Source organism: Epinephelus moara, chromosome 12 (assembly GCF_006386435.1).
Source record: "Epinephelus moara isolate mb chromosome 12, YSFRI_EMoa_1.0, whole genome shotgun sequence".
Lineage (NCBI taxonomy): Eukaryota > Metazoa > Chordata > Actinopteri > Perciformes > Serranidae > Epinephelus > Epinephelus moara.
The window spans coordinates 19,858,247-19,870,943 of record NC_065517.1 but is presented as its reverse complement, the minus strand read 5'-3'; the positions used below and the strand labels follow the sequence as shown (position 1 = coordinate 19,870,943).

The 12,697-nt window shown below is 40.5% G+C and overlaps 1 protein-coding gene across 5 annotated transcripts in view; it reads left to right on the top strand.

Annotated features, from left to right (window-relative positions):
• lama2 (laminin, alpha 2) overlaps positions 1-12,697 on the top strand; it is a 322,377-nt gene that overhangs the window by 131,966 nt on the left and 177,714 nt on the right. For all 5 annotated transcript variants that reach the window (XM_050057581.1, XM_050057580.1, XM_050057578.1 and 2 more), the window contains exon 15: positions 10,391-10,495. In XM_050057581.1, the coding sequence (XP_049913538.1) occupies positions 10,391-10,495 (105 nt within the window). The remainder of the gene's footprint in view (positions 1-10,390; positions 10,496-12,697) is intronic.

Genomic DNA, 12,697 nt, shown 5'->3' with positions numbered 1-12,697 from the left:
TTTCTTTTTTAAGCAAGTTAAGGAATTCAAATCCATAAATAATGCCACAATAATGAATTTTGAGTCTCAACTTTTAAGCTACCATGGACAGTTCCTGTTGAGAACCAGTTCCAACCAAAATCATATACCTCTGAGTTTATCAGTTCCTTTTATTGATGCCGGCCTGTTTTTCTGACAGTTTTGCATTGACGAAACATCTTTCTAAGCAACATGGGCTCAAATTCCAGGAAAGCAATGTGTTTGACACTCTACGCAACAGTGCCACTGCTTTCCAATCAAGCAGCATGTTTGTTTCCAAGGGTAAATATCCTGTGTTGTAATGCGCCACACAGTAGGGCTTAGAGCTTAGAAAACCTAAATGAAAGTGAATGCTGTATAAATATTCTCTAACTTCAACCATTTTAGATCAGTCCAGGTCAACTCACCAATCAGCTCCCCCATTAATGCCTGCTGCACAGGGAGGGAAAATGAGCAAAGAAAGGCTGAACGAGTGACATGGTCGCATTGAAGCTGAAAACCCGTGTAGGCCTCTGCGCCGGTGAAATGCGTGGACGGATGCATTATGTTTTGGAGTTGCCCGTCTGTCTGTCCGTCCAATCCCTGTGAACGTAATACCTCAAGAGTGCCTTGATAGACTTTGGCACAAACGTCCACTTTGACTCACCTATGAATCGATAGATTTTGGTGGTTGTAGGTCAAGGTCACTGTGATCTAGCTCGTCTCATTCTTGTGAAGGCGGTATCTAAAGGTATCTAAAGGCCTTTCCTCAAATTTGGCACAGATGTTCACTTGGACTCAAGGATTAACTGATTAGATTCCAGTGGTCAAAAATCGAAGGCCACTGTGACCTCACAATCCATGTTTTAGCCATAACTCAAGAATTCATTTGCTAATAATGACAAAATTTCACACAAATGTCTAAGGATAAGATAAAGTGATGACATTATATATCCGAAAGGACAAAGGTCAGTTTCAGTGTGACATCATAATGTTGTGCAAAGACACTTTTCTGGCTGTTGTTCAGCACAGTGACTCAGGGGAGACATTTGGTCGGATACTGCATTGGTGACTTTAAACTTTGGTGTTCACCTTAAACCTGTGGTGTTTGTATAGGGTTAAAGGTGTGCGTGAAGCATCCATGTTTTAGAATTTGTCATTTCCAACATCCATATTTGAAACATTGTCAGCTGTCATTGCTACACATAAGTCTGGAAAGACATAGATGTAAACTGAAACTGCAACTTGACCAGTTTGCAAAGAATCAAAGAAAGAATCGATCAAAGAAAATTGATTGGGAATCAATAAGGGAAGTGATAAAGAATGAGACTGATTAGCAGACTTGGTATCAATAATATCTGATCAATTCCCATACATGGACAAGAAGTCCTTAAAGTACCAAGGAGTAAAATCTCTGATTCCATGACATCTGGGCAGACTCGATGATCAACTTGATGTTTTCCAGAGTGGACCTCAAGATGAGACTGTTCTGTTAAATACTTCTATATTGACAGTGGTGACGTTAGTGTTTACTGTTGTAAGTGCCACTGTGTTAAGGGATGTTGGAGAGCTCAGGATTGAAAAGACTGTTACCGAGATTTCCAAGGTGTCAGTAAACATTTTGTCAGTTTAGACCCTGTGAGGCTGGTCATTTATTTCAGCTTCCTATACAGTGATTTATGTGAGGTAACGTACTTGTGATTGGCAGAGAGACTGAGGGAATGCTTGGTTTATAAGTTTCGAATTGTCTTCACCAACTTTACAACAGCTGATTTAACATATGTTTAAAAAAGTATCTACCAAAAATGGCGTATTCTCTGTGTATGTGAGGAAACACTGGGAAATTAAATAAAAGTGTATTTTGACAAGAACATACCAGAATATATATTTTCCAACACATTTTTTTATGTAATTATCTTCCCTGCACAACTTCAAACTAGAGCAGAAGTGTGACCTTTTTAGAATAACAACAGTATTAAAATCAGGACGGGCTAACACTTGTAGGTCATTAAAATGCTCTGATTTGGTTATTTAAAGTTTTGGAGAAGTCATATTACATCAGGGCTCTGGTGGGAACCCTGGAGGAGGACTGAGGTCGATAGTGACTCATTTTCACACCTCTTCTCGCCAAACCCACTCCTTAGCATGGACAGCAAATTCAATCTCATGATTCAATCTCCCCTCGTTTCCTCTCCTCTCTCCTTTCCTCCCCTCTCACTTTATCCTTGTTCTGTGTGTCTCTCCTGCTGCACTTTGTCTCATCTTTTGTTCCTGCCTGGTCTCTCCTTTACATTTCTTTTCCAGTCTCTAGTTTCTTCTCCTCTCTCTGTGTGTCCACTTCCTGTTCACTTCAAGTGATTAAGAGTAACCAAGAGGATGTATGTCACTGCAGTGTTCATCAGTATTTTAGTCCTAGAATTTTCAGTGATTTTGAGGACAGACGTTTGTATTAGGGCTGTCAACGAATATTCTAAATTCGAATTTAAATTTGAATTTGAAAAAAAAAATGGACCTTCGAATGTGAAAATTGATATTCGATTGTGGAGAGAGAAAAAAAACACCACCGCAGCTGTCCTCTTTGCAAGTGGGCGTTGGCATCAGACGCGCATTTCTCCACGCTGGTCGACAAGCGGTTCTGCTCCCAGCTGTTGTTTCCGTCACCCGGCTTGACACATTCGCTCGCAGCTCGCGCAGAAAATAGACCAGACGCCGAAACGATTGCTGCAGGGCACGAGCCGGTCACGGTCTGGTGCTTCGAGGCTATTCGCAGCGCTTCCGCGGGCGGTGTGGTCACGGGTCAGAGAGGGGGGGCGAGCGAGAGGTCCGCGGTCGTTTATAACGTAATGTTATAGATAATTGTTTTATGTGTTTTAATGTGTAGGTATGTAAATGTTTTCAAAGACGTTTATGTTGAAATAAAAATACCTAGAGGTAGTTATGTTTCATATACAAGTATGTTTCCTTGTATTAGTTTGCCCTCTTGTGGACATAATGCGGAAAAAAAAATATTCGAATGGTTCGAACCTATGAGTTATTTTTTTAGAAGGAATATTCGAACGTAATTTTTGAGCAATTTTGACAGCCCTAGTTTGTATTAGTGCATATAGCTAGGAAAGTGCACTTAGCATAGTGCAGATCTCCGCCAGGGGCCCATCCGGGCTGCTCGCGGCCACTCTCGACTGTTTCAGCAGACGCACCACAACATGTTTCAGAAGCATCCAAAGAACATAAATGCCTTGTTGAGGCTAATTATGATGGAGCTGTACCGCATTTTACAGAGCAGATCGAGTCCTCCTGCTAACAGGCACTATACATGATGTACAGATACAATTTTATTAGGAGGATGAATGTTTTTTAGTAAACCTAGTCTAATCTTGCTACAGCACAAGTAGGAAATAACTATAAACACAATGAAAATAGGCCAAAAAAAAAAAGAAACTATTTAACTACATAGCCTGCTTGCTTACTTACGATAAAAGCACAAATATCAAGGAATAAAAATCAACAAAATGTATAAGTCTACAAAATCAGGCAGGCAAAAAGCATGCTCCTGATACACTCCAAGTACAGAACAAAACCAGGTTGCAGTCGGAATGTGTTGCACCTGCGACCGGTAGAATCGTCCAAGCTCCCTTATGGTCAAGATGGCAGTGAAGATACCGAAAGAAGGGAAGAATTAATCTTGTATCATGCCCAACTTTAGTGGATCATAACATAACAGTTATTAAATTAATCCGCAGATGCTCTGGTTCAAAATGAGACCAAACTTCTTCTATGGTTGTCAATTTTTTAGTCACGATGAAGGCCAAAATGTGGCCTGCAACAGATTGGGTAAGGCTTGTTGATTTTAGCTGAGCTGATTTCCAGAAAGCTTGTGGTCCCTACCAGCTAGTTGAGAGGAGTGAGGAGTCAGCAGCCAGTGACGGTATAAGACAGTTAGTAAATTAGGTTTTTAACAATTATAAATTACCTCAATCACAAGAGATTCTTAAACATACAGTCATTGATATGCACACAAAATATTAGGCTGATTGGTCCAGCCAGATTAGCTGGGGACAGACACACAAGACCAAATACATGATCCTATCCACGCTAACTTCTGATGGACTGCAACAAAACCTGTAATACACAAAATGTCCATCTCAACAACTTTAGTTCAACATTCTCTCTTTTTTTCTGTAATTATTATTGCTGTGATATGGGATATCAAATTGCTTTCTTTTACTCGCATATTAAGCTGAATGAGTATACCTCTGATATACTCATGACCATGACAAAATGTTCACTTTAATGAAGATTGTGTCGTGTTCTTGATTAGGGTTTTAACAGGGAGGATTATGTCTTGGTCTTCTCATTCTGGCCACTGATAGAGTTAATAACAGGCTTATGGAGCTCTCAGAGGGATCCGACTGATGTCTATTGTAGCTGTGTGGCTGAGTGTTTATTGTTCCACCATTTCTACTCCCCATAATTCCCCTCTCTTCTCCCACAATTTCCCCTCTCCTGCTGTGCTGTTCTGTCGGCCTTGTCTCTTCCCTGTGTTGTATTTCTTTTATATCCTTCTCCCTCTAGGTAGGGATGGGACATCAGGTTGCCATGACAAAAGCTTTGATTATTGTCCAGGTTGAGTGGATGGTGTCAGAGAAATGAGTTTTTCTGAGAAATGTCAATAATTTCAAAGGAAGTAAATTGCTAAACTCAGGTGTGCATGGTGGATAGAGAATCATTCACAAAGAAGTACAAGTTCCATCAGTGAAAAGTGTCCGTGAGAATACACAGGAGAAGCTTTTGCTTCTGCTTCTCAATTCATATCTCGCTGACTGCTTACTGAACACAACTGTAAGAATGAGGATCAAACATACAAATGAGCTTTTGTATGCAAGACCTCTTACGCACTTACAGATCTAAACTACCAATTCCTAACATGAGGGCCAGGACTCCCTGAATGTGGTCACCAGACAAACCTCAGGGGTCATGACATGTTTTCGAGTCGGAAAGAAGAACAAAACTAACCTGGAAATCCAGATGCCCAATTTGCACTGCACGGGGATCTGGCCCCTATGAGCAGAGCCCGCTGAATCGCCTATTGGACCAATCAGATCAGTCTATCTGACAGAGGCGGGCTCTGGGCGGGCGTAACTTGATGACGACAGCGCTGTGCCATAGGAGTCGAAAAGTAAACAGCCAAGATGGCAGCTGCCGAAGGACCACGTCCATTCAATTTAGCTTTGGAAGAAATGCTAAGCCAGCTACACTTATCTTTTTCCTTGAGAGAGGAACAGAAGACTGCCCTAGAAGCCTTCGCTTCCAGGAAGAACTTTTTTGCTGTTTTGCTGACGGGATACGGCAAAAGCATAATTAGCCCCACTGATCAGCAAACAAATGGGGCTTAGTGCAATGAATATGTCACCTTGTTCTTTGCTCTGATTGGCTATCGTGCTATCCAATTGCGTACGGCGGCACGACTCAAAATCTTTCTAGATTTGAGTCTGGATTTCCAGGCTAAAACAAAACACTACTGCCTTAGAATGTGATTTTTGTAACTTATTCTTGTCTCAGGTTCATTCTTGTGAAATCCAGTGTAAGTTTACCACTATAAAAATGTTCAGAAGGTTTCAGCTGGTAATGGAAGCCGCTCTCTGGTTAAACTGCTCATAGCTCAGACACATGCAGCCTCTGACAGGGTGTTGCTGGTTGCTTTATTTTAGTTTCACAATTCAGGAGGGTTTGAAATGATTGCTTTCTACCACTAATGAACTGCCTAATGAAAATGAGATCATTTTAAGAGTTTTCTTAGAAGCTTCACAACTGTAATCTGTCAAATTCTTTATCAGGAGTAACCCTTACCAACTCTTTTTCAAGTGGCTCCTCAATGGAAATAATAAATTATTCTCCTCTCAAGTGATATTGGGCACAAACAGTGCGTACGCACAAATCTGTGCTTAAACTGTGCGTACTATCGTTTGACGCACAAATCCGGGATTCATCAATATTTTCTTACCCGAATTTGTTCTTACTCTGCGAACAAATTTAGAACTGCCTCAGACCATTTAACATTTTTTTAAATAATTAATTTACTAATATATTGGCCAAATGGATTAAATTACCATGAAATTGACACACGTTCACCCTCATCATTGTGACAATTAAAATATTAACAATAACATGAACAGAAAAACTATCACTCCATCAGCGTGCAGATGATCTGTAATGCTGACTGCCATATCCTTAAGGCTGTGGCCCGCTAGCCAGGAGGCACCCACGACTCATTTATTTTGCAAAACAGTACATTGGGAATGCGTTTGGAGGCAGGTTTTGCAAAACAGTACATTGGGAATGCGTTTGGAGGCAGGGGCTGTGAGAAGTGGATGGCTTGTTGGTGAGCATCTTTTGTTCTAGTCTTTTATTTCAATTGTTTTAAGTTAGTATTTTCAGTAAGTCTCTATTCCGTTAATGTTAAAATGTTATATTGTTTGGGTGACCGGGCATATGGCCTTAAAACATGGCTGATGACACCATACGCAAACCCTGAAACCCCTCAAGAGGTGCGCTATAATAACATACATGCCCACACACGCGCCGTAGAGCGCACTTTTGGCGTGCTTAAGGGCCGTTGGATGTGTTTGGATCAGATACGGCCGGTGGCAAACTACTTTATACCCCTGAGAAGGTGTGCAAGATCATCCTGGCATGCTGTGTCCTCCACAATCTTACAATGACCCATGGCATTCCTGTAAGACCCGGCGCCATCGCTTCTAACAAACTGTGAAATTTACTACTTCTCTCCTCGCGTAACCGCTTCCTTCATTCATGAATCAACTCTAGGCAAGCGGTTTCCTTATATGGAGAAATGGGGGCGTGGTAGTATGCTGATTGCAGATCGCGGACACGCGCCTGTCAATTTAGAATGGTTCTGATTTACTAACATACGCACGGTGGTGAGAACAAAATTGGCCGGTACGCACGTGTCATGAATCCGACGGTGATTTTGCGCAAGTACTTATTTTTTGCAGAGAGTAAGAACATTTCTGCGCAGATATTAGTGAATGAGGCCCAATGAGAGGAGAAAGGTATCATAAAGTGGTTTAAATAGTGAGCGTGATTACAATGTCTACATTTTGATAACAAAAATAAGCTGCAGCCAATGTTGTTGTCTTTTTATAATGGATGAGGAAGAAAATTAAGAGTTTCATATGTTGTACAATGATGAGTTATGAGAGAGCAGCCAAGAACAAATCTGCAAAACTGCTTTTATACCTGTGGCTGGGTAGTTAGCTAGCTTATTTGCTAATTCCACCATGCTTTTATGCTTAAGTTACAGTGGTTACAGAAGTTGAGTTGAACAAAGCTGTCACTCATCTGATGATAGCAATGTGTTCTCCTACGCTGTGATTAGAGTGTGTTGATGAAGCATTAAGTTATTAAAGTTTACTTGTGGGCCAGGGTCTGTTTTTGTTGACAAGACCACTGGTGTTTTCATGAGCCCTCTTGATGACTGCCAGACACTTTCCTTCGTGATTCCTCTGCTGGTGTGAAATAAAACTTGAGACTTGAATTTGTCTGGTCTTGTTAGTCATACAACCAGTCACGCAGCAGCTCTCGGACATGTTGGCGTGTTGATGTCACGAAGAAAACCATCCTAATTTGCTGCTTTTCTGAGCTCCATTGCTACAAACTGTAACATAAGTTATCTTTCCCTCATGCTGTAGTCTCATAGCAACAACAGGCCATAGGTTGACTTCAAGAACACGACAAGGACTGTGTGTCCGCATTGCTTCACTGTTGCAGGGTGTGTGAGTGGAAACATATCCAGCATGCTCACATCACCCAGATGTGCCGATCACCTGGATGATAAATGTCTTGGTGCTCTGAATGTTTAAATAAAGCCAGGGTGGAACTAACACTCTGAACTGTGACTCCTAAACCACGGTAGGAGCCGAACCGTGACTTTTGTGTACTGTTACACCCCTAGCTGAGAGACTCAAGTGTGGATGCAGAGTCTATAGTAGAGTGCAGATGAGCTAATGGCGCAGGAGGTCGAGCAGCACAAGTGTCTGATGTGTGTAGGCTGTGTAGTGTGGGTTTAAACTATGATTTTACTGTCTTCTGGAGTCCAAATCAGCAAATGGGGTTAGATGGCGAATAAGTGTTAGTCAATAAAACGTCCACCCAAGTACACCTCCATGCCTGCTTGTGTGTATGTGAGTGTGTATTTTCAGTCAGCTGTGAAATGGGTGATTCCTCCTCCCGGTTTAAGAACTGAGAGTAATGATGTAGAATGGAAGAGGTTTATAGTGGCATTAAGTCCACCTCTTACTCCCCCTCTCCCTCTCTCACTCTCTCTCTGTGTCTTTCATTCTCGGGCTCTATTTCTCCGTCCCTCTCCCCCTTCTTCCTTAGTGTCCCCCTCTCTCTGTTTTTATGGTGGCATTATTATCTTGCTCTCCCACCCATTACTGTTCAGGTCGGAGCAGAATAATAAATTTCAGGATCATGCCGACGCAGCGTTTCTCCAGCTAAAGCTCATCCTGTGGACTCGACAGAAACGCTGCACCGTAACACACAAGACAACAAAGATTGTAGCAAATTCTTGTTCTCCTTACTCTTGAAACATTTTAAGATATATTTTTTAGGAAATCACTATCATTAGTTGAAGCAGTAGCTGTTGATGTTCAAGTAGTTGTTACAGCAGTGCTGCTGCCATAAAAGATTTACATACACATGAAATGAACTGTGTACACGTGGGAGTTATTTGTTTATTTATGTTGTGTTTGACACATTTCTATCTACATAATGTAGTTTCGCCGGTATATGTCATACAGAACATACATACATACATAAAACTTGAAACAGACATTTACAGCTTCAAAAATTGGTCTCACAGTTTTTGTATCAATATATTCTACACTTTAAGATGTTAATTCTATAGTGGGATTCAAGGACTTTTTGTAGCCATAATTTGACATGATTGGGTTTTTGCAGAAGGCATGAGATGCTTGTAAAAAAAAAAAAGCTCTCTTATTTTGATTTAAATTGTTCTCTCTCGCGTGTGTAGAATTAAAAGCAGGTGAAACAAAAAGAGGTTTTGCCAGGATAATCTCTCTGAGTCAATATTTCATCTGTGAAATAGATGGGAAAAGAGTTTTGCCGCTATCATTTTTTTTTTTTTTATTTCTATTAGTATTAGTATTAGTATTTTTGGGATTTTTTGCCTTTAATGACAAGACAGATATGAAGCGTTAACAGGGGGAGAGAGAGGGGTTTACATGCAGCAAAGACCCATGACAATGACACCGCCCCACACATGGGGCGCCCACCCACCAAACCACCGGACACCCCGCCACTATCTTTTTTTAAGATTTTTTTTTTTTTTTACTCATGTCGGCCACAAGAGGCTGAAGTTCATACATTTCTAGAAAAAGAAAGACATGACAGTTATGTTACATAACTTGCTAACACACAATATGGTGTATGTACCTTGTGTTTAGAGTGCCTGCAAACTGACCTGGTAGAAAACATGAATGCTGAAAGTCATATTTAAAACATGTGGTAGTGGTGCACTTCAGCTGGCTGAAATGGGTATTACAACAACCATTTAGATCAGACTTAGTCACCATTGATTAACCAGAGCAGTGGTTCTCAAATGGTGTGCCATGGCACACTGGTGTCGTGATGCCAATCCAGGTGTGCCGTGGGATTTTGTCATAACCACACATTATCACTGCAATATTCAACTGGGCCTATACAGAAAGTTATGAATGAATGTTTAATTGACTGTATCAGTATGTTGTGTGCACCCATTTTCTAAAAAAGAGGCAAACTTTAGCTAAAAAATGCAATTGAATTTAATTTTAAAAATCTTCATTAGGAATCTATTTGTCACCATTCATGCATGGGAATTATAGTGTGTGACACATCTAAAACCCTGATTGGCAGCCAGTGTGAGGGATGATAACATTTAAAAGGAAAAGCTGTGAGTGAGACAATGGATCACTTTATTGTACGGAGAAAATTACAACAAAGCACCAGCAAAAAACAACCTACCACCGTCAGTAGACAGTATCATGAAAGCTACCTGTCTTATTTTTTCTCATTTTTATTGTCTTATGTCATGATGAGAGTGATAACACATGTTATAGAAGCTTTTATGCACAGATATAGATACAGGTGTGCCTTGAGATTTTGGCTTGGCCTTTGGTGTACCTTAGTAAAAGGTTTGAAAACCACTGCATCAGAATCACCAGGGCTGCCGTAGATTTCCACACCAGTATGCTCTCTGCAGAAACACCTTTTGTAAGCTGTATGCACAGGTGGCCACCTATAGATCAGTCAGATAGCATTACCTGTGTACGCTCATGTGCATCCTCTCTAATCTGTTTCTGTCTTTCTTCAGCTTTCAGCCTATGGAGGGAGTGTGGCCTACACTGTGTCATATACTACGGACCAACAAGAACAAAGGGCCATTAGAGTCACTTCACAACCGGACCTGATCATAGAGGTAAGTTCTCAAACACACACAAAGATAAAGTCTAATAAAGAGCTGTTTAACAATACATCTGCCTTTATTTATTTGTACGACTGTATATGGTGTGAGGTTCTGATTTTTGAAGTTATGGAAAATTCTTTGGGAGCAGTAAAATAAGCTCCAGCACTCTGGATGGCTCCTTGGTCAAGTGCATTGACCAGCAGAGTTCCTACCACTTAATACACACATGGATTTTGTTTTGGGAGGAAACGTTCACTACCAGAGGAGACCCACATGAGCATGAATCTGTATGTGTTTATGTATTTGTGTCTGCAGCATTATTTATCTTTTCCCACAAGTCATTGACTTTTGCAACAGTGAAGACCACTAAATGAAGTAGTAAATAAAAGCTGTTAAAAGCACACACACACACAGACACACACACACACACACACACACACACACACACACACACACGAACAGCCACAGCTGGCAGAGAAATGCTGAACTTAGCAATAAAAAATGCAGATAGAGAGTCTCTCCCTCCCCTCTCTGTATGTCTTTATAATGAGCAGGTTGTGATATGATGTATGGCAGCAATAAGCAAAGCAGCAACACTATTAGTTAACTGTTTATATCTCCTACATCACTAAACAACATTGTATGTGTGTGTGTGTGTGTGTGTGCACAGTACACAAATAATACAAACAGGCACATAGGCAGGTTGGTGTGTGTGTGCGTGTATGTGTGCATGTTCACAGTGTGCCAGAGCTGCAGTAACGATCCCGTTATTTCAACTACAGAACTTTCTCCCAATGATGAGTTAAAGAAGCGGAAGTTTTAATTAGAATAGTTGGGAGAGAAAAAAAAGCTGTGTCTTTAATAAGCTGCAATAACATCTACTTCTCAGGCACTGACTGCGAAGAATTAAAAGATAAATAAAAAGTTTCCTGTAGAGATGGAATTTTAGATTAAATTTGGAAGCGAATGCAAAAAAATATTTGTGTTACGACTTCAAATTTTTATGTATTTTCATTTAGTGGAGGAAAGGAAAGATGAAGAAAGTGAGAAACTCAGAGACAGAGGGAAGGCAGAAGGAAAGTGGGAACAAAAAAATGGAAAGAATTAAGTAAGGAGGAAGAAAGGACAGTAAGGAAGGGAAGAAACAGGGTAGAAGGAAACATGGGAGTAAAGAGAAAGAAGTGGAAACAGTAAAGGACAGACCGGAAGCTGATAGATGGATAGTCACGAACCAATGAGCTTGTGTTATTTAAAGATGTGTCAGTCAGATCGACAGACTGGGAGGAGAGGAGGACAAGTGTCGGTCTTGTTGTCAACAAAAAGCCTCTCCAAATGATGACGATAATGAACCACCTACACACTGTCAACCAGCTTTCTTCCTCTTCACTGTCTCTCTTTCAGCCTTTGTCTCCTTTAGTTTCTGCCCCCCCACTGTTTACTCTGCATATCTGCATCAAGTTGTAATATTGTTTGCTGCATGGTTTTGTGAAGCGCAGAAAGACGCTCGTGCCTTGTTTGTAAGTATGTGGGATCTGAATAGACAATAATCTCTCTGTCTTTGTTTGTCTGTATGGCTTTGTTGACTTCCATGTCTTTTTCTCTATCCAGCCCACTTTATCAGCCCTCCATCAGCGCAGTTAAAAAAAAATGTAAATACCAAGCCTTTCATGGCAGCAACAATAACAACCAGTGTACTGCATCTTCAGGTTTTTTTTTTTTGTTTTGCTTGAAATAACAGATGAAAACTAAATTTTGATTTACTTCCAAATTGAATTTGAATATTCACTAATACAACAGGAAGTCTGTAGGTTGTTAAATGACCTTAGGATTTCTTAAATTCAGTTTCATAAATATTAGGTCTTGAAAGTAACGAAATAGTCTTGACTTTGTGATGTGTAATTTGCACAAACATTTTATCTAATTTAATTTATCAATCTTTAAATTTCTGTTTGTCAAACTAAGTCCAACCCCTCTGCTTGAAACTCCACATTTCTGATGTTATAAATCTTTAAACTACAGATACATTGATTGTAAAATTCTAGGCCGGCATTAATGTTTAAAATTTGACTAACTAGTCCATACCCATTGATAGCTTTGTCACCTTCTACCTATGCCAATCCTCAATGCCTATGTGCAGTTTCACATAGATTGACCACGTCAGTGAGAAAAAAAACGTGGGACAGACAGAATGACTGACTGACAGAATGACACACT